The following is a 22,860-nucleotide window of genomic DNA, read 5'->3' as shown; positions in this document are numbered from 1 at the left end:
GAGTTCGAGCCCCATGTCAGGCTCTGTGCTGACAGCTTGGAGACTGGATCCTGCTTTGGATTCTGTTTCCCTCTCTTTGTTCCTCCTCCACTCATGCTCTCTCTTTCTCTCTCAAAAATAAAGATTAAAAAAAATTTTTTTTTAAGTATTCTGAATTGACTGCAAAGAGCTCAAGGGAATTTTATAGGCTGATGTAAATGTTCTATGTTATGGAAGTGGTTATACAGCTATGTACATTTCTCAAAATTAACTGTTGAATTTTATTGTATGGAAATTAAACCTCAATAAAGCTACTTAAAATTTTTTTAAGAAAAATGTTTAATCAAACTGGTAGGTATATGGGTATTTGGTCTTTCTTTTACCTTTCCCTAAGTCATAAAATTTTCCAAAAAAAAAAAAAAAATCCAGGGGCATCTGGGTGGTTCAGTTGGTTGAGCGTCCGACTTCGGCTCAGGTTGTGATCTTGCAGTTCCTGAGCTTGAGACCCACATCGGACTTGCTACTGTCAGTGCAGAGCCTGCTTTGGATCCTCTACCCCTCTCTCACATTGCCCTTCCCCTGCTTGTGCTCTCCCAAAAATAAAACATTAAAAAAAATTTTTTTTTAAGTCCAGAATCAAAAACAAAGACAACTCAAATATTACAACTTGTCATCTTTAAGGAAAATTAATGAAATCAACATTCTACTCGCCTCCAAGAAACTACTAAGCAACCTGCAATGACTCATTATTCATAATTAACTACATTTTTGTTAATAAATAATTAATAATTAATTGTTAATAATAAGTAATAATTAATCATTATTCATAATTGACTACATTTTTGTTAATAAGACATAAGTAGTAAAAAATGGGGGAAACAAAAAGATTAAATGACAACCAGTGATCACAGGTACCAAAAGAACACTGGGGGAAACCAAACATCAAGGGAAAATATCAGTTAAGAAAGTAAGAACATACACCATTTTCAAGAACTTCTTAGCAGTACTGAAGTTCCAAACTCAACACTTAAGCTAAAAAGCTAAAAGAAAATCCGGGAGCCTACTACTCACCACGTGTTCAAATAAGGCCATTCATTAACTATTACCAGAGAGACTGGAAATTTGTGTTTGTAGATGTTGAATCTTGACACACACAGAATCTTGCTATTCAAATTGTGTTTCAGGGACTGACTGCATAGATGTCTCCTGGGGAATTGTTAGCAATGCAAAATCTTGGGCTCCCCTTTGGAATTTCCCAAGCAACTCAGGCTCTACCCAGCCCTACATGGTTCCCAGTGATCTGTACGCATTTTCAAGTTTCAGAAGCTCGGCAACTTTTCTGTATACACACAAATTCCCTCGACTTCTACCAGCTGCTGCATATTTCTTTTTCTACATGCTTGTTTCAATCTAAGTGTTTAATAGTATATTAATAGGGCTAGTTTGCCACAGGTGCTATCATTTAAGCAAGAAATGCCTTGCCCTGATGTCACAGGTAATATACTGATTAGAAGAAGTTCCCAAATAATACAAAACAGATGTCAGCAAATTAACTCAAAAGCCAATTCCAGCCAACCATTTGTTTCTGCAATACAGCTATATGCTCATTCTTTTATGTATTTTCTCTCACAGCTTTCATACTATAACAGCAGAGTTGAATAGGCAGAGTATTACAAAACAGGAATCAAATCTGTACAGTCACTCTAGCACTTAGTTTCATTAGTACTGACTCATTATAAACCCTCTTTTTTTCCCCTCTCTACAAGAGGAATTCTAATAAGAGATCCATGTACCTCTGTAGGGTAGGGGATTCATGAGCCCCTGGGCATGCAAAAGTCTAAGAATATTATTTTGTCCCTCTCTCCTTTTAGCTGGCACTTTGTTGATTCTGCTTTTCTTATTTAAATCTTTTATTCCTCTCTTTATAATTCTATCTTTTTTTAAACTACACTTTTTTTAACTACACTAACTAGAACTACCAAACCATGCTGAATAACAGTGAGAGCATTTTTACTTTGCTCCTGGTTTTAACAAGGGTATCTTCAGTTTTTATCATATAATATGTTCATAAACGAAGCTAAGGTTGTTTCTTCCCATTCCTATTTTAGAAATCTAGTATTTTAAAATTCACACGCAAAGTGTGGCTAAAAGACATTTGTTTTTTAAAAAAGCTTCACATTTCACATCTTTAAACAGAAAAGTTAAAAATCTAAAACTGCATATGCCTATTTTATTTTTTAAATGTATTCTAATTGATTTAAATGTGCACTGATAGCTCACCACATACAAAAAATAACTTGACTAGATAAACTTAAGTATTTAATTAAATAATGTTTAAAATCAGATCTAATAACTAAAACTTATTGAGCACTTACAATCTGCCAGGCCCTGTAGTGTTCTACATTATTTTTCATTTAACCCGACCAAAAGACCTAAAAGTAAGAACTATTAGCCCACTTGAAAGAAAACTGAGATTTGAGAGATATGTAATAAGACCAGAGTCACACAGCAAACGGGAGGCAGTGCCAAGAAGATAATTTTGGTTTCAAGGACTTCATAATTTTCTACAATAATTCCATTACCCTCATCATAAACAAGGCAAGCCACCATTCACATTTCTGATGGGACTATAAAAACTGAAGAGAGGGGCGCCTGGGTGGCTCAGTCGGTTGAGCGTGTGACTTCGGCCCAGGTCATGATCTTGCAGTTCACAAGCCTCCAATTTCGGACCAGGTCATGATCTCACAGTTCATGAGTTCAAGCCCTGCATCAGGCTCTGTGGTGAGACCTCAGAGCCTGGAGCCTGCTTCGGATTCTGTGTCTCCCTCTCTCTCTGCCCCTCCCCGCACTCGCTAGCATTTTCTCTCCCTCTCTCTCAAAAGTAAACATTAAAAAAATAATAATAATACTGAAGAAAGAGGGGTGCCTCGCTGGCTCAGCTGGTAGAGCATGCGACTCTTGATCTCAGGGTTGTGGGTTGGAGCCCCACACTGGGTGCAGAGATTACCTAAAAATAAAATCTTAAAAAAAAAAGAGAGAGAAGAAAAGTATCAAATTACAGCACATGGCAGGGACCTTTTAAAACCTAAACTGACATCTACCTCTAAGATGTGGAAAAACATGTAATAAAATACCAAATAAGAACATACCTTTTAAACACCCAGAAAATATATATGTATACCCTTGATTTCCACAGCTAGTGAACGAAATTGGCACAGTTTACTCTATGGGAGCCCATGCCAATCTCCAACCCTGCATTACTTATCTCAGTCAGATACCACAAAATTGCTTGTTCCCACATAGAGTATCTGGACCTACTCAACTGAGATATGTTCCTGTACTTTAGCAAATAGTCAAAAGCTCATAAATTAAGGGCAGAATGCGGTTCTACCACCAAATCTCACTGATGCAAAGATTCACCTATCTCCTCAACTCCATCTGAAGAGAGCTTGGCCTCTGACCTACTCACCTTTGTATCTGCTCTCCCCTTACTGCGTATCATCCTGATTCCCTTCTCCTAAGCTGCTTATTTGTCTACTCCAATCTGTCAAGTACAGGCGACCACTGAATGATGTGGGGGTCAGGGACACCAACACACACACACACACGTTGAAAATACACGTGTAACTTTCAATTCCCAAAAACTTGACTAACAACCTACTGTTAACCAGAAGCCTTATCAATAACATAAACAGTTTTGTATATGTGTTATATACTGTATTCTTACAATAAAGTATACTACAGAAAAGGTTACTGAAAAAAACATAAGGAAGAAAAAATACATCTACAGTACTGTACTGTATTTATCAAATAAAATATGCCCATAAGTAAACCTGTGCCATTCAAACTCATGTTGCTCAAGAGTCAACAGTACTCTATTCCTGACCCTTGTTACTTGCTAGATTCTCCCAGGTTACATCAATACATAAATATATATGCCTTAGTACTAACAATACCATTGCTTCTGTAGTTTCAAGCTTGAACCAAGAGAAATCATGAATCAGGCAAAATAATACCAGACACAAAGAGGAATCCAAGATTTTGTGTTCTTTGCAAACCAAACTACAAATCCTAAGAAACTTGACCTAGAACCTACAAATTTTTCCATAAATACTAAAGCATTCTCTATTATGATCTTATTCAATTCCCATACTTCCCATACAATAGTCTCTTACTTGAAGTAATAGTCTATTACTTGACAATAATACTGGAACCCTCTCTACCTTTATCTTCTTCAAGACTATCTAGGTATCCTAGAAGCCAGCAATATATACAATGATCCCAAAAATATCACATGAAAAACACCAACACTGCCCCGCCTCTCCAACACCACTTTTCTACCAGAGACACAACAATAAAACTAGGAGAAAATCTGCACTTGGCTGGCTCAGTTGGTACAAGATGCAACTGTTGATCTCAGAGTTGTAAGTCTGAGCCCCACTCTGGGCATAAAGATAACTTAAAAAAAATAAAATCTTAAAAAAAAAAGAAGTTTGGAAGATGTACACTATTGGCAAAACTTCAGCGAGCAAACAGGTCTGCTCAATTCAGAATCCAGGTCTCCAATGAGCCTTCTGATTAGAGGAGCCTCGTTCAGAAGACAAGTTTACATGCCTGTGTCCTAGCTGCAAATGAAGAAGGCTGGGAATTTGAATTAGGAAAACAGAACTCATGAGACTGAAAATCAGTGCCAAACATAACAAGGTTCAAAAATTTCTAGGCAATCAAAAACCATAACTCGCCTCTTGTCCCCACTATACAGTTTATTTTTCACATAGCATACCAAGTGATATTGTTCAAGTAAAGCCATATCATGTCTGTCCTCTGCTCAAAAACTTCCAAATGTTTCTCCCAACTGCTCAGTCCTAACCATGCATGGCTTACAAGGCTAACCATGAGCCTTACAAGGGACTGCATTCCCTTACTCTACCCCCATAACTGTCTCACCACTCTCCCCTTATGCTGTGTGCCTCATTAGTCTCCTTATCATCCCTCTGCCTAGAACATCTTTTCCCAAAGCAGGGTTGGGCACCACATTTTATTCAGGTATCTACTAAATCTCTGCCGAAGCTTTCTTTGGTCACCCTATCTAAAACCATGTATCCCAGTCACCCTTATTCTAAAAAGCTGCTTTAGTTTTCTCCATTGTTTCTTACTGACATATATCCCTCCATTATATACCCTTAGTGCCTAGAACAAAGTGAGACAGAAAATAAGTGCTCAATAAATATTTGCTTTAAGAATTAATGAATCCATTCAATGTTTAATGGAAATTTCCATTTTCATTTGTATTTATAAAGAAAGGAGCCTAGTCCTTGCTGATAAGGTATAAATCAATCAGAAAATACATGGTCTTATGATACTTATTCAAGAAGTATCAGAATTTCTAACATGCCTGGCATTTGCAAAATGCAATGTGTTAAAAATAAAATTGGGGTGCCTGGGTGGCTCAGTCGGTTGAGCGTCCGACTTCGGCCCAGGTCATGATCTCGCGGTCCATGGGTTCGAGCCCCGCGTCGGGCTCTGTGCTGACAGCTCGGAGCCCGGAGCCTGTTTCGGATTCTGTGTCTCCCTCTCTCTCTGACCCTCCCCTGCTCATGCTCTGTCTCTGTCTCAAAAATAAATAAACATTAAAAAAAATTTTTTTTAATAAAAAAATAAAATAAAATTATAGGTCTATTCACCAGGTAATTTAAGATTATTCTGAGAGGAAGAGAGAGAAAGAGAGAGTGCATGCACACACGCATGCACACACACACACACACACACACACACACACACACACACACACACACACAGAGTCAGGGAGGGACAGAGAGAGGGAGAAATAGAATCCCAAGCAGGCTCCGCACTGAGCGTGGAGCCCAACACAGGCTCAATCTCACAGACTGTGAGATCATAATCTGAGCAGAGATCAAGAGTCGGACCCTCAACGTACAGAGGCACCCAGGTGCCCCACCTTCTTTTTGAGAGGGAGAGGGAGAGAGAGGGAGAGAGAGGGAGAGAGAGAGAGAGAGCACGCAAGCAAGGGAGAGAGGCAGAAGCAGTAAGAGAGAGAATCTTAAGCAGGCTCCACACTCAGTGCAGAGCCTGATGCAGGGCTCAATCCCATGACCCTGGGATCGTGACCTGAGCGGAAATCAAGAGCAGGACCCTCAACCTACTATGCCACCCAGGCACTCCACCATGTAATTTTTTTTTTTAATTTTCTAATGATGCCACAACTGCATTTCAGGTACTTGTCTCTGCAATTACCTATGCAGATTTTTTATCACCATTTTGCATGACTTTATGGACAATTATAACTCTCATATTCCTACTGCAACTAAGTTTTTCAATTACCATGGCAGGTCAACATATCCTACTTGATGTTCTAACAGCTTAGCAAGCATTATCTTTACTTATAAGTAGAACTAAATTTCATGAGTTAGGATCCCAGCTTTGCCACTTATTTAGCTGAGGGATCTTGCACAAGTTACTTAACATCTCTGTGCCTCAATTTCCCCATCTGTAAAGCAGGTGAAATAGTCTGTACCTAAAGTGTTGTTATATGGATTAAATGAATTAATATAAAGAAAGGGCTTAGGAGAGTGTACAGTACATAATAGGTAAAAATTTAGGAAATTATGTCTAAATTACTATCTAATTTAACTCTTGTACAACTGCACAGAACAAGTATAATTAATCTTAAAATGAGGCACAGAGAGGTTAAGTGACCCACCTAAGACTACGAAACTTCCCTCTAGCTCTAACATTCCAATTCTAAATTTACCCCAAAATGAAAATGAGTTTTTAAAAGTTTCATATTGGGACGCCTGGGTTTCTCAGTCAGTTAAGCGTCCAACTCCCGCTCTCGGTTCAGTTCATCATCTCACGATTCACAGGGTTGAGCCCGAGTCCAGCTCTGAGCAGACAGATGACAGTGCAGCCTCTGGGTGAGATTCTTGCTCTCTCCCGCTCTCTCAGCCCCTCCTCGACTCACTCTCTCTCTCTCTCTCTTCCTCTCTCAAAAATAAAAAAATAAACAATTTTTTAAAAAGTTTCATCTTAACATAAAGTTAAAAAGTTAACAATAAAGTCTACAAGTTTTGAGTATAATCAGATAACCATGAAGACATTCTACATTTCCCCTTGGAATCTAATTTCTGCAGTGAATGACAACTGCTAAATACTTTAAAAATAACATCTTTTTAGGAGTGCCTAGCTGGCTCGCTCAGAAGAACATGTGACTCTTAATCTCGGGCTCATGAGTTCAAGCCCCATGTTGAGTGTAGAGATTACTTAAATTAATAAGTAAACTTAAAAATATATATAACATTTTAAAAAATAGATGGAATAGTTGAAAAAAAAGCAACTTAGTTTTTATAGAGAAAATTCTAACTCATTCAACTTACCTAGTTTAATTAGCATATAAAAATACTCAATGAACAAGACCAATACACTAACAAAAATGGTAGTTTCATTCCACTCTAAAGTAAATTTACATAAAAAGACTAATTAGAGGGGCGCCTGGGTGGCTCAGTTGGTTAAGCGGCCGACTTCGGCTCAGGTCATGATCTCTCGGTCCGTGAGTTCGAGCCCCGCGTCGGGCTCTGTGCTGACAGCTCAGAGCCTGGAGCCTGTTTCGAATTCTGTGTCTCCCTCTCTCTGACCCTTCCCCGTTCATGCTCTGTCTCTCTCTGTCTCAAAAATAATAAAACGTTAAAAAAAATTAAAAAAAAAAAAAAGACTAATTAGAAGCATTCAAAGCTCTTTTTCCAGACATACTTAGAAACTTAGGATTCTTATATAATTAACAAAAACTAAAATTATTCAGTTCAATGATCATTCATCTGTTCACTTGACACATATGTAATGGGCACTTACTAATATGCTAGACATTGTTGCAGATGCTGGGAATACAGCAGTGGACAAAACAGTTACTGACCCCATGAAGCTTTATTCCAGAGAAGGAAGACAGACAATAAAATAAGCAAGTAAGTAACTTTAGATGGTTATAAGAGTGTAATCACAGGGTAAGCAAATAGAATGCCAAGAAAAGGGTTAGTCTTGAAGTAATCGGAAGACCTCACTAACACGTGAGCACAGACTCTTTTAAGAGGGCCAAGCACAACAATATGTGTACAGTAGTCCTTCCCTTCCTTGTACCTGCAAGGGATACATTCCAAGACCCCCAGGGGAGGCACCAACCCTTGACATACAAGTTTTCTTATACATACATACCTATGATAAAGTTTAACTTATAAATTAGGCATCACAAGAGATTAACAACTAATAATAAAATCGAATAATTTAGAATGCTGTAATAAAAGTTATGTGAATGTGGGGCATCTGGGTGGCTCAGTCGGTTAAGTGTCCAACTTCGGCTCTGGTCATGATCATGCGGTTTGTGGGTTTGAGCCCCACATCGGGCTCTGTGCTGACAGTTCAGAGCCTGGAGCCTGCTTCGGATTCTGTGTCTCCCTCTCTCTCTCTGACCCTCCCCTGCTCATGCTCTGTCTCTGTCTCTCTCAAAAATAAATAAACATTAAAAAAATTTTTTTAAGTTATGTGAATGTGGTCTCATTCTCAAAAGTATCTTAACGTACAGTACTCACCCTTCTATATGTGATGATATGAGACGATAAAATGTCTTAGCAATAGATAAAGTGAATGACAAAGGCACTGTGACATAAGAGTTGGGCTAATACTGACCTTCTGACACTAAGTTGGGAGTACCATCTACTTCTGGACTGGGGTTGACCTTGCGTAACTGAAACCATGGAAACTAAAACCATGGATAAAGGGAAATTACTACACTTACCACTACTGAACTGCACAAAATGGTCATGATGTTAAGTTTTATGTGATTTGTATTTCACCATTATTTGTAAAATAATTTTAATTTTAAAAATAAAAAACAAAGATGGTAGATAAAACCGCAATCTAAAAGGGAAGTGTTTCATGTAAAAAGGACCAGCAAAGGCAAAGTCCCAGAGACAGAAGCAAGACTGGCACTTTTTAAAGAGCTCTGTGTAGCTGGAGTGGAATCAAACAAGGGAAGAACTGTAGAGGTACTGTGGGGGAGAAAAGCATACAATGTACGTCACATAGGGCCTTATAAGCCACTTATAAGGACTCTGGCTTTTACTTAAAATAGTGGGCCAGTGAATCGTTTTTTTTTTTTTAGCTTGCTTTTGCTTTTTTTGAGGTGCAATTCATGTAACACAAAACTCATCATTTTAAACATTTTAAAGTATACAATTTGCGAGTAGATGGTTTCTGACTAAAGAAGTACCTTTTGAACAGGATTCCAGACTACTATGTTGAAAAAAGATTGGGAGAACAAGAGAACAGGGAGAACAGTTAACAGGGTTTACCGTGATTAAAGTGAGAAGATGTTGGTTTGTATCAATCCAAAAAGCAGTGGTGCAACTAGTGAGAAATATTCAAAGTCTGCACATACTTTGAAGGAGGAGCTGACAAGATTTGCTGACGGACTGCATACAGAGTACTACATTAAATATCTCCATCCTGCAGCATTCTATGTCTCCTCCTTTCTCTACTGATACTTTATTTTACTCATATATAAAAGCATACTAACAACATTTTACTTTCTGGTCCTCAGTTGTAGTTGCCAGAAATCTGGCCTTCAGAAATCATGTAATAAATTCACATGGTACCTAGTACTTGCAAGCTTCATGAGAAATTTAAACATCCCACACTTAAAAAGAGAAAGTAATCTTCTTGGTTATGTAAGACAATGTCCTTAATCTTATGAGATGCATTAACGAAGTATTTATTGTTACAACTTACTTTAAAATGGTTCAGAGGGGAAAAAAATATATATATATGTTTTTTTTTTTACATCTATTTATATATGAGCAATAAAGCAAGCAAGGCAAAAGATAACCATTAATAAATTTAGGTCAGGGGCACCTGGGTGGCTCAGTGGATTAAGCATCCGACTCTAGATTTCGGGTCAGGTCATGATCTCACAGTTTGTGAGTTTGAGCCCCTCCTTGGGCTCCAAGCTGATGGTGTAGAGGCTGCTTGGGATTCTCTTTCTCCCTCCCTCTCTCTCTAAAAGTAAGTAAACTTTAAAAAAATAAAATAAATTTAGATGAAAGGTATACAAATATTAATTGGACTACATATACTTCCAACCTCTCAGAAAGTATAGAAGCTTTCAGGGCGCCTGGGTGGCTCAGTCGGTTAAGCGTCCGACTTCAGCTCAGGTCACGATCTCACAGTCTGTGAGTTCGAGCCCCGCGTCGGGCTCTGGGCTGATGGCTCAGATCCTGGAGCCTGCTTCCAATTCTGTGTCTCCCTCACTCTCTGCCCCTCCCCCGTTCATGCTCTGTCTCTCTCTGTCTCAAAAATAAATAAATGTTAAAAAAAAAAATTTTTAAAAAGAAAGTATAGAAGCTTTTAAGATACAAAGTTAGGAAAAAAATAGAGTATATATATCAAGTAAATGCCTATGTGTCAAATTGGTAAAGAATAACTGGATTGGATCTATTAAATGGAGAAAACATAACAAATTTTCAAAATTTTTAAATTAAAAGAAAAAATTGGAGGAAAAGTAAAGCAATACCAGAAAATCACCTACTTGCAAGAGTGATAAAAAAAATGGCCAGCAAGTTCTAAGAAGTAGAAGAAAAAACATAACTTGGTCTCCCTTGCTGCTGGAAAGCTTGGAAAGTCTCTCCCTTTTTAAAATTTGAGAATAGTAATTTTTTTTTTTTTACATTTATTTATTTTTGAGAGACACAGAGCGTAAGCAGGGGAGGTGCAGAGAGAGAAGGAGACACAGAATCAGAAACAGGCTCCAGGCTCTGAACTGTCAGCAAAGAGCCCAATGCAAGGCTCGAATCCATGAACCATGAGATCATGACCTGAGCCGAAATCAGGAGTCTGACACTTAACTGACTGAGCCACCCAGGTGCCCCTATAATACCTTTTAAGGCATGAGACATGTTTCTTAGAGGCAGTATAGTATTTAATGAATTCAGTATGAATTCTGGAGCCAGACTGACCATGTTCAAATCCTGACACTGAAAAAGTTACCCTCCCTGGTCCTACTCCCTATTTATAAAATGAAAATAACAGAACCTATCTTTCAGAGGTGTTGTAAAGACTGGGCCCTGAGAACATTGCCTGGCATATAATAAGGGTTCCATAAATGAATACTGAATATTATTAAATATTTTCTATATTCCATGAGTATTTTCCATATTCTGCTTACTTTCCACAATGAGGCTACAAACAAAAGCTTCCTTTCCAACTTCTGAATCCAAATCCTACAATCTTCTGTTTAAATCTAAATTAAATATAAGAATAGGGCAAAACACATAGGATGAAAATTTCACTAACATCAAGATTAAAAAATAATCAATATATCTTGTTGATGGTGGGTCAATATCATTATCTTTGTGTGGAACAGCAATTATTATACAACAAACTTTTTTTTCTATCTATATCAAAGAAAGTTATTCTACAATTTTAAGAACGGGACAAGAAAACTCTGCAAACATGTTTTGACATTACAGATCTCCCTATTTACAGAAAAACTCAATTACAATAAATGGGAGGATGTGTAAGAAAAAGCTAAGGCTGGCACATTTCCATTCCTCAGAAAAATTACTTGTAATCAAGTTGTTTTCAACAGACTTTTCACTTGTATAATTCTAAAATTAGGTACGAAGAGCATTTTTCCCCAACAGAAAAGTGTATTTCCTTCCTGAGAAACTTGAGTCATCAACTGTGTCTTAGACATCATACTGTGTTGACCAATGCTTCTTGTATTTGATCCTGAAGCACTAAATACCATTAACGAAACTGTTCTCTTGTATGACAAAGTTAAACTTCCAGGAACTATCCTGTCCTTAATTTCAGCAATATACTTAAGTATCTTTACTGTATTCTCAGAAAAGTTACTTCAACAATGTGACTTCAAACTTAAGCCACATTATCAATTTCTTCACTAGAAAGGAGTCAGACCATTTTCTACAAGGAAACATCTATCTACACCTAACAGTTTTAAGTAAAAGTTCACAATTGTAGGGTGTGTTCTACAATTATAAGCATATTTCAACACACCCACTTTTTGCGATGAAGTGGTTTCTGAAAATTAAAATAATAAAGCTAGCTGGCTCAGAAGTTAAAATAAGTAGCTCTTTTGTCCATTATAAGCTAAATTAATTACAAAGGGCACAAAACATCAATGGTTAAAACGTACTTAATATATTAAATTTCTACCACTAACTTATGAAATACAGCTTAAAAATCCAAAAGTGGAAACATGTATATAATTTAGATTTCTATACTGAATGAAATGCCTTTATACCATTTCAAATAAGAGCAGACACAAGTACAGAGAATAACCCATATAAGACACTGTGACTTTCAATCTACCTAAACACACACACACACACACACACACTAGGTTCAGCTACAACTGTACTGTTGGTATAGATCCACCCCACACCCTCACTTAATCCCAAACCCATTCTCATTACTTCACCCTTCTCCCATATTACCCCCCAAACCATCTGCCCATCTGCCTCTGCCTCCTTCCAGGATATTTGGACGTGCAATTCTGCCAAAGGTGTTAATGATGATAATAAGAGGAAGGGGGAATAAAGTTATAAAAAAAAAAGATGAAAGTTTTTAAGAACTGAGGAGTTCAAATTTCAAAGAAAATATTTTGTAAAAGTTAATTCTGATTGCAGAAGTTACTGGATGAGTCCCTCAAAACTATCCCACAGAAACTAAAATCCTACTATCTGTGGCTGTTCTGGGTTAACAAGCAACTTGTTTGGTTTGGTTTTTAAATAATCTTCATGAGTTATCAGTCATTCAACCACTATTATAAATTAACAGAATCAGATTTACTTCCCAACCACAAACTGGAAAATGAAGAATGGGAAATGCTAGAAGATAAATGATAAAGTAAAATTTTCAGAGCTACAGTGCATAGAACACTAGGAGAAAAAGGTTTAAACAGAATAGAAATATGGAAGCTTATGAAACTTGAGTAATCAATTAAGACAGCAAGCGATCAGAAATTTAAAAAAAAAAAAAAAGGTAAAAAGACTCAAGTTTCCTCTAGAGTTAGGTTTCTCACCCTCAGCACTACTATTTTGGCCAGTAATTCTTTGTTGTGGGGGGCTGTCCCGTGCATTGTAAAATGTTTAGCAGCATCTCTGGCCTCTACCCACTAGATGCCAGTAGCATCCCTCCAGTTGTGACAATCAAAACTGTCTCTAGACCACTGATAAATATTTCAGTGTCTGCTTTGCATATACACTTTACACGTTAATTTTTTAAAGGCTACAAAACTGCATAAATACTACAATGCAAGTTCATAATAATAAGCATTTTAAAAGATTGAATGATTAATATTAAAAAGTTATAAAACTGCACGGGAGAAGGAATTATGTCTTTTCTTAAATTCTATTTTCTAATGCTTGGTATCAACTTTCTAGCATTTCGATTTCCAGAAATACATCTTATCTATCTGTATTTTGAAACTAATAGATTCCAAATGAAAGTAGGCCTGGAAACAACATAATTTTAATAATATTTGCATAACATAGTCTCCAGCATTTTTACAAACTTATACCAATTAATTCTTTTAAAACTATTTTTTAAACTTTTTAAATGTTTATTTATTTTTGAGACAGAGAGCGAGTGGAGGGAGGGGGTAGAGAGAGAGAGAGGGAGACACAGAATCCAAACCAGGCTCCATGCTCTGAACTGTCAGCACAGAGCCCGATGCCTGGCTCGAACTCATGAACCATGAGATCATGACCTGAGCCGAAGTTGGACGCTTAACCAACTAAGTCACTCAATTAATTCTTAAGAAAAGAGGTAGCAAATTAATATCGCACTCAATTCATAAGTATAGGATTATATCTATAGTCTTAAGAAAACTAAGTCCAAAGTTCAAATACGTTTATGAGTATGCCTTGCCATTATCAATTCAAGCAAAGGCAAATGGAAAGACAATTCTGCTCGAAAAATCATATATGTACATTTGACTCAAATGCAAAGATCACATTCTTTTCCCTACTTTATCTCTGAAATAGGAAGTTCATAATTCACATAATATCAAGAGTATCAAGCATATTCTTGAACCAGAGAGGCTAATTCCAACTTGAGAGTAAACATATACTTGCAAAGTAAAAATATACTTGCTAATGTATCTTTAAATTTAACCCTCCCCTCCACTCCAAATTCACCAAACTTCTACCTTGCAACTATCTGGAGCAGTGCTTCCCATATGATGAGCCACATATTTCTGAAAGACTGTGCAAACTTTTAACCAATATCCAACAAAATTATTAGTTTTGCAAGTAAGACAAAATCCCAGACTCTGACATACATCCCACACTAGAACCTATCTAGATTCAAAATCTTACGATGTCTTATTTTCAGCTTCAAACACTGAGGTCCTCTAAGTTTTATAAAACCATACTCTCTCCAGTGCAACAGCCTCTGAGATGTGCATTCAACAGTGAGCCCTCAATAAACTTTGTTAGCTTCACTTTAAACTTCCGCCAAGTTTTACCAGTTTTTCTTCTGTGAGATTTCTTGTTCTATCCTTATTTATTTCTACAATTACTACCCTAATCAAGGACTCAAACACATAATTCATCAAGCAGCTAATGTATCCCCTACTGTATCATATTGCACCTTCTCAACATGGATTCCAACCAACATTCCATAATACTCTACCTTGCAGTTATCATGGCCTAGAATATGAATAATTGGAGTCCTGGTTATCATGGCCCAGTTAGCACTTCTCATTTCCTGCCATGGACTCTCCGTTCCAGGCAAATAAGCCTACAAGAACCTTACTAGACTGTTATGTCATTCCCTTTTCTCAAAAAGCTTTCCCCAACTGGCTAATGTTCCTTTAGCTTAATAAATCCTCATTTCAACTGCAACTACAATACATAATTGGAACTGTATTTTTATATCTTGGCATTTCTGTCTACGCTGACAAACTCAGTGCTTTTTACTCCTCACTCAAGACTGTAGCTTCACGACTCCTACTAACCACAGACTACAATAAACTGGTGACTAAACAGCAATGTTCTCACTGTACACGTTCTCACACTGTTTACTTGGAATTGTAATAGCTTCAGAATGAATTCACCCAGTATCAAAAGGAGTCTACATTCTCTAAGAACTATTCTCAGTACTGCTATTTCCTGCAACCTAGTGAGACAGGACTGTCCCTACTGGTACCAAGGCAAAGCCTTCACACAGCAGGATAGCAATGTTACTGCCCTCACGGGAATCAAACTGGTAGGATTATTAGTTTTTCCTTTTATTCTTATTATAACATTGCTTTCTTTACCTAGTATAAAAATTGACAACTAAATTAATTAGAATTACTGGATTTTTATTCACAAAAAGCAGCCATCTTAGAGTTGCTTGGAAGAATCACTAACAATCATTAAATAAATCAATTCCTCCTTAAAAAAAAATCTGGGGCTCTTTACCCAAGCATATCACAGAGAGTTGCCCATGTGCAAACAGTCCAAATGCAAATCAATTCCTAGAATGTGGAATGTCTGCCCTGTGACTTGGGGCTCAGATTTGAAAACACTGTGTTTTTCTGTCCACACTCTTTCATATATACAATTTATCTCCCCATTAGTGGCCACACAGGCCTCTCACTGAAACTTGTGTTGGCAGCTTTAACCAACGACTATGCTAGCCCTGCCCCCCAACTTCTCTACACACACAAATTCCATTTTTGTTACTCCACATATATATTTTATGCTAGACCATTCCAAAAATATACCTCCAACTTTGGCAAAAGTTTTCTAACCGTTTGAATACGATATAATTCAAAGGCAGACAAATTTAACTTTATGCAAATCACAAAGTCACTGAAACCATATGTAACACACAACAGTTACTTACTGCAAACAATAAAACACAGTCTGATAGTATGGGGAGCCTCTGTCACCTACCTTTTACCTAACTGCTTCTTTAAACACAGAGAACAGTTGTCTTTTTTTTTTTTTTTTTTTAATTTTTTTTTAACATTTATTTATTTTTGAGACAGAGAGAGACAGAGCATGAACGGGGGAGGGGCAGAGAGAGAGGGAGACACAGAATTGGAAGCAGGCTCCAGGCTCTGAGCCATCAGCCCAGAGCCTGATGCGGGGCTCGAACTCACGGACTGCGAGATCGTGACCTGAGCCGAAGTCAGACGCTCAACCGACTGAGCCACCCAGGTGCCCCGAGAACAGTTGTCTTAACTTGCAGTCTACATTCCTGCAGAGACTACTGCAATTGCCTATATTAAGATGCGGTTAATATCAACAATCTAGTATATTAGTTTTGAACCACAGTACTCATGATTCAAATCTAGGAAATGATCTACCTGTAGCCATATGAGTGTGCATTTTATTATTGTGTCTTCCTTTATTCATCATTTTTCTCTCTTCATTCTACCCTGCCTCTCTTTAACTAGCAAAATACATTGGTACAACATCATCCTAATTGTTCAGAACAAGACAACCCCAACACTAAACTCCCCAAACCAAACACATATGTTAAAAGAGATAGATAGACATAGATACATATTTTTCATATATACATATATAAACACACACGCACACACATATATATGTATATATACAAAGCTCATGTACATGTATTCCATAGAAGATGCAGAACTTATTCATTCCACCTTGTGTGTAAATGTATCAAGTATAGTTATTTAGTTTCCCACAGAAAATGTATTAGGAACAACTATTTAGAAGGTGATATCCTAAAAGTTTGCAAGAAAGTCAGGAAATCTAACGAAAAAGTTGGAAATACTATTGAAACTAGGTACAAAAATAAAAAGCACAATCACTTAGAATACGCATTTCAATTGCTTCTGGGAAAATTAAAAACAAAAACAAAAAACCAGAAATGACAATACAGACCAAGAACAAGAACAATTGTTCTTTATACTAATCCTCAATCCTTTAAAAAAAGATTAAAGTCAGCCCATTTTAAGGACACAGTAAATGTGTAATACATCTTAGAAAAACTTCCATCAAAAATTGCCAAAATTTTACAAGTCTAAGTCCCAGAGACTTGTTATTTGGAATCTTCCCATATGTGAACCTGTCACTGTCATCTCCCAACAATGTTGGAACATGTAGCTTATTGCTGAATGTATTACTCCATTTCATTTTATGAATTCAAAGACAGAGTTTATGTTTATAACCTGTCCTTAAAAGAAAGGAAGCCTAAGTTTTTACTTACATGACCCTCAACCACTTTTTTCTGAGTCTCATCCAAGTAGAAAAAGAAATGGTTTCTTATTTGCTCACTGAAATAAAGTGATTCAGAAAAATTATAACCATCATTCTTTAAGACCTTCAAATTGTTGGGGTGCCTGGGTGGCTCAGTCAGTTAAGCATCCCACTTCAGCCCAGGTCAGGATTTCATGGTTCGTGAGTTCAAGCCCCACATCGGGCTCTGTGCTGACAGCTTAGAGCCTGAAGCCTGCTTCAGATTATGTGTCTCTCTCTGGGTCCCTCCCCTCCCTGTTCGTGCTCTCTCTCTCCAAAATAAACAAACATTAAAAAACAAATTACAAAAAAAAAAAAAAAATTCAAATTGTTATCATGGAAACAGGAATTTTTTTAATACCAAATAATCTAATGGTACATAAAAAAAAAAAGCACTGTGTATGCCAAAGCTTTTAACAAATTTTTAAGACTACTGAAGAAATAAAGAATTACAAAAAAATATAATAAAAGTTGGATAAGAGGTTACAGTCAAAAAAATATTTTTAAAAGATTGGGTTCATCTATGCAAGATGAAGCCAAGGCACAGATGCAAACAGCATACTCACAGGATCCACACCAGTAACAAAAATGAGTGAAGCAGGCCAAGTGTATTACCAGTAACTGCACTGATAGTAACTGCACTGACTGGTAGCACATGCCCAGTCTAAAAAGAACAGCTACTGCTCTCTACCACTCTGCTACAGACAATGGGACTGCGGCCCAGAAGAGCCTGGGGTTTCCAATTCTTCCCCCCAAATTCCAGAAATTCACAAATTTCATTGAGAAATTTCCCAATTTTTCAATGTTGAGAACTAGTTGAAATCTAAAGACACCGCAAATCAAACAAAACACATCTCTAAGGTGTTTCAGTCCAGGGGCCACCTTTGAGCTAATATGTGAAAACTGCTTTCAAAAAGGCTATGAGGGGGCAATGGGTAAAAAGTTCAGGCTTTGAGGTTAAGCTGGCTTGGGTTTGAAGATCTAATTCACCACTCAGCAGGTGGATGATGCTCAAGAAGTTATTTCATCAAGCCTATTCCTTCAACTGTAAAATATCACCACTCTCTCATAAATGCTGACAAGTGAAACTCCTAACACAGTATCAGACACACAAAAGACATCAGAGAAATGTCCCTTCCTCCCCCTCCTTAACCCTGCAAGTTCTTTGTAAAATGTAAAAGAGATCAGATAAGAAACACCCCAGATCTTAAACAAGTTATAAAAAGAACATCAGGAAACAAAGGTGCCTGCTATGCCCATTTTCCCTCAACCCCTGCTACTCAGAGAGCTCCTGTACAGAGAAGACATAGTTAATGTAGGGCATGACTTGAATGGGCCTCAAGATGATACAGCTAACTGGATTATCAATCTCAAGTTAAAAAGATGAACAGTCAGAACTCTTAAAGACAGAGACAAAAAAAAAAAAAAATCTGTCTCTCAATTTCATAGACCCTTATAGAAGTGAGAGAAATTGCTTAAGCTTAAGCTTTGATACTTTTAATACTGTTGGCCAAACTTCCAGAAAACTTATTTCTAGAGAATGAATGGTACAAAGCAAATCATTTACACTGGATTTTTAAATATAAAAAAACATGCCACACTCTAAACTTCATTTCATATATAATTTCATCAAGTACTATTGGACTGAATACTGCTAGAGCTAAAATATCTTTGCTCCTCTCAAACACACTAATTTTTAAAAAGAGAAAAGACAACAACTCTCCAAAATATTTGTGTTAAAAAGTAATATTCACACATACATAAAAATTCCTTGCACTATATTTACTCAGAATAGTTTCAATAAATTTCTACTACCGTTACGAATAATAAAGAAAAGATTTTTATGTATACATTTGAATACATGTCTGTTAAGACACTAACTCTGGAAACTTTACGGGATCTTCCTACAAATACAATAGACTGAGACATATGTTAGAAATGAACACCCTTAGGACAGCTGAAGTTTTAGGATTCTAAACACTTTCATTCTCTCTTCCAACTTTCCACTTGTCATATTAAAAGAAAAAATTAATGCAAAACAATGATTGGCAAATCAAAATGGGGGAAGCAACTAAAACCATTTATTAAGAACGTAAAAGTGATCTATAAAGTTAAATCCAAAGTTAAATCCAACTTCTCCTAATATACATAAACATATTCATTTCTTTCATATGCTAAAACAAGTACATTTAATTTGAATGTATTCTATTCTGTGTATCATCATCATATAAACTTCTTACAAACTTGACCATAAATATAAATAGCTCAAATTCATATTTAAAGGTAGTTCCTATCACAATAAAATCACAAATATCTCCATATGCCCAAAGTCTACAATCTTGATGCTAATTTTAAAATGGAAGTTTCTTATTAGTGTCTTTAAGTTCTGCTTAAAATAAACATAAAAAAATCAAAAAGTAAGTAACCTTTTAATGTTTAATGCAATGATACTTTCTGAATGACTCGAGAGTTTTGAATTTAGACTTTTGTGTAAGAAGGGTCTTAACCCACAAAGATTATGCCGTTAATTCACTTTTTCTTCAACCATCAGGCTACACCAGTTTCTATTCTTACTGTTTCATTCCTTAAAAACAAAAGTCATTTTATATATTACCACTCCTCAGTAGTTTAAAGTACCTCATGTGTTTGTCTTACTTTTTACCACCTTCTAGAAATCAAGACTCCAACACCTGACTATAATCACAAATAGAACAGACAGAAAAATGATTTGTTGGAAGCCACATACAGAACGTAAATACAAATGTTAAGTGAAAAGGCCCTTATAAGAGTTTGTAGCACATGATACTTCTTAAAACTAAACATCTACTAGAAGCTCTTAATCTAAAATATGTATCTAACAAAAAAACACCACAAACTACAACAAATGTGTACCTACAAAGTATCATTCTCCGACTAAGTAGAACTCGAGTCGAAAATACACTTGGCTCTGCAATCGCCAAGTTAAAGTGACAAAGAACAGAAACAACGCACTACTTAAAATATACAGCATTTTCTAAGTGATCACATTAGGTTATACTCATCCAAAGCATTCCGGGAATTTTTTTTAATTCAGTGCTTTTAAACACACTTTGAGGTGTTTTAAGTATACTTTGGGCAAAGTCAAAAACTTTACCTGAAATAAAGCCCTTTACACAACAACAAAACAATGCAGCCGGTCCTAGGATACGCTGGAAATAAAAATCGTCTTCAAAACCCGAGTTATCAAGAAAGTATCCGCTTACGGTAAATTTAACTCCAATTTGCGGGGTGGGATAGTTGCTACAGTCTGACAACCCACTAACTACACTGTTCGTCTACTCCACCTCAGAGTTTAAGAAAACTCAAGTTGTGGGTCACCCAGGGAGTGTCCCTCTAACAGACACAATCCAACCTGCAGATCAAAGAACATCCCGAAACGGCTTACCTTTCTCCCCACCAAACCCTTTCCCCTGGGCAACAGAATGTTTTCACTGAGCATAAACACACCCTCCTGAGAGCTGTCTCCAAACACTCGGGCAGAGGCAGGGCACTATCGACAGCGGAAGCGACTCGTCTCAGACAAGCAGGGGACCACTGTTACCCCTCCACGGGCTGCCCCTCTGCAGAACCGGGTCAGTCTGGATCGTCGAGCGGGGTAAAGAACAATACATCAGCCCCGCCGCACACATCGCAACTTCCCACGAGCCTGCGCGGCGGTTCCCCGCGGTGGAGCGGACTCCAGAATCCCCCACCGGGCACAGGCTGGGGACGGAAGGAGGGAGGCAAAGACTGCCGGCCCCGCGGCGACTGCCAGTCCCGGCAACCCGGCGAGCAGGCTGGAGGTATGGAGCCCCCGGCCTGGGCTCCACGGCTCACGCCCGGCGACTCGGATCTCCAGACTATTTCTCTGGGAGGCGACCCCCGCCTCCCGTGGCGCCGGGGCAGTGGGGGTAGGGAAGGCCTCGGCGGAGGCTCGGAGCCTCCACGGCCCGCCACGGAAGGGAACGCGGTCGGGGCGCGGGGGACAATAGGGAGCCGGGAGTGCTGCGCGCCGGAGTGGCGCCGCCGGCCGGCCGGGCTGACTGACGCGCCCGCCGCGCGGCGCGACTGGGCTCCGCTCGACCCGGCCGCCGCTGCCGCCGCGCGGTCCGCGGTGGTCAAGGCGTCCCCGGCGTTCGGGGTCGTGCCTCACCTCCCAGCCCCGCCGCCCAGGAGAGGAGCAGAATTAACACTCTCAGCAACACCATCTTCCGCGGCCGCCGCCTCCTCACGGGTTAACAGCAGCACATCGATCCGGAGGGAGAAGCTGAAGGGGCTTGGTCCGGAGTCTCCACGGGAAGCCGGGACCTCCCCTGGCAAGAGAAACGGCGAAGCACCTCCCTCTCGCTCCACTTCAGGGGCCGGCAAAGCTCCCAGCTCCTCCAAAACAGGGACCTCCCTCCCCCTCGTTCGTTTCCTTCCTCCCTTCCCCGCGTTCCTTCCCCGCGTTCCTTCCCTCTTCTCTACCTCCCTCCCCCGAGCCTGGGGCCTCCGCCTCCTTCCTCACCACGTGACGCACCGGTGCCCAACCAGCAGGCCCAGCCGCACCCCTTCCTCCCGACCCTCCCCCTCCCCCAGGCACCCCAGGGGCGGGCGCATGCGCACGGGGCCCGGTTCCCGGGCTGCTAGGCCTGCCGCCGCTTCCTGTCCGCCGGCGGAGAGCTGGGATTGGGTTTGGGAGGCGGGGTTTCTCCTGGTCCCGCCCCTCCAACGAGAGAGCAGCTCCGCAGAGCTAACCGGGCTCCCTATTTCTTATCGCTGCTAATGACCGTCCCCAAGGCTAAAACGGGAGAGTGAAGGATGTTAAGAGGCCGCTTTTGTCTTAACTTCGCATGAAAGGGAGATTTGTATTTCGTTTTTTTTTCTGCCTCGGGTGGTGCACGACATCACCCAAGTAAACGAAAGCAAAGTCCCAACAAGCGACAGCCACCAGTGATCAAAACAGATGTAAAACCTTCAAGCCCAGAAAGGAAAGACGTAGCCTATGGCATTTTTTCTGAATTGTTTAAAAATTTGTCGCAGATAAGGCTTTGGCCATTCTAAATGCGTGCAGCTTAAATCACATGGTCCTCAATCTCCTGCCCAAAGCATGTCCTCTTTACCACTCTCTTTTTCACATCTCTGAGGAAAACTCTTTTATCGTCCTCACCCCAACTTCTTTGAAGCTCATGTGTGGTTTCTCAGTAACTCACTTTGGTTCTTCAAACTTCTAGTCCATGGATTAAAGACTTAAACATAGAACGTGAAATCGTGAAACTCCTAGAAGAAAACAAGGCAAAAGCTCCTTGACATTGGTCACAGGCAACAAAAGCCAAATAAGTGGGACTACATCAAACTACACAGGGTAATGAACAATCAGAATGAAAAGGCAACCTATAGAATGAGAGGAGATATTTGCAAATAAAAAATATATAAAGAATTTACACAACAGCAAAGAAACAAATTATCCAATTTAAAAATAGGCAGAGGACCCAAATAGACATTTTTCTAAAGAAAACATACAGATGGCCCACAAACACATGAAAATATGCTCATCATCACTAATTATCAGAGAAACACAAAACCACAATGA

The 22,860-nt window shown here is 38.7% G+C and overlaps 1 protein-coding gene across 2 annotated transcripts in view; it reads right to left on the bottom strand.

Annotated features, from left to right (window-relative positions):
* Positions 1 to 22,860, bottom strand: part of ADAM10 (ADAM metallopeptidase domain 10) — a 157,973-nt gene that overhangs the window by 115,590 nt on the left and 19,523 nt on the right. Inside the window, exon 1 of one of the 2 annotated variants that reach the window (XM_019441965.2) lies at positions 21,442 to 21,715. The exons of the other annotated variant lie outside the window; for it this stretch is intronic. Within the exon in view, the coding sequence (XP_019297510.1) occupies positions 21,442 to 21,496 (55 nt within the window). The 5' untranslated portion in view covers positions 21,497 to 21,715. Of the gene's footprint in view, positions 1 to 21,441; positions 21,716 to 22,860 lie in introns of those variants that run through there. 2 annotated transcript variants of the gene reach the window in all.

Source organism: Panthera pardus, unplaced genomic scaffold (assembly GCF_024362965.1).
Source record: "Panthera pardus isolate Hobbes unplaced genomic scaffold, ASM2436296v1 HiC_scaffold_24, whole genome shotgun sequence".
In the NCBI taxonomy this organism is placed as follows: domain Eukaryota; kingdom Metazoa; phylum Chordata; class Mammalia; order Carnivora; family Felidae; genus Panthera; species Panthera pardus.
Note: the sequence above shows the minus strand (reverse complement) of the source record. Positions and strands in the feature narration are given on the sequence as shown.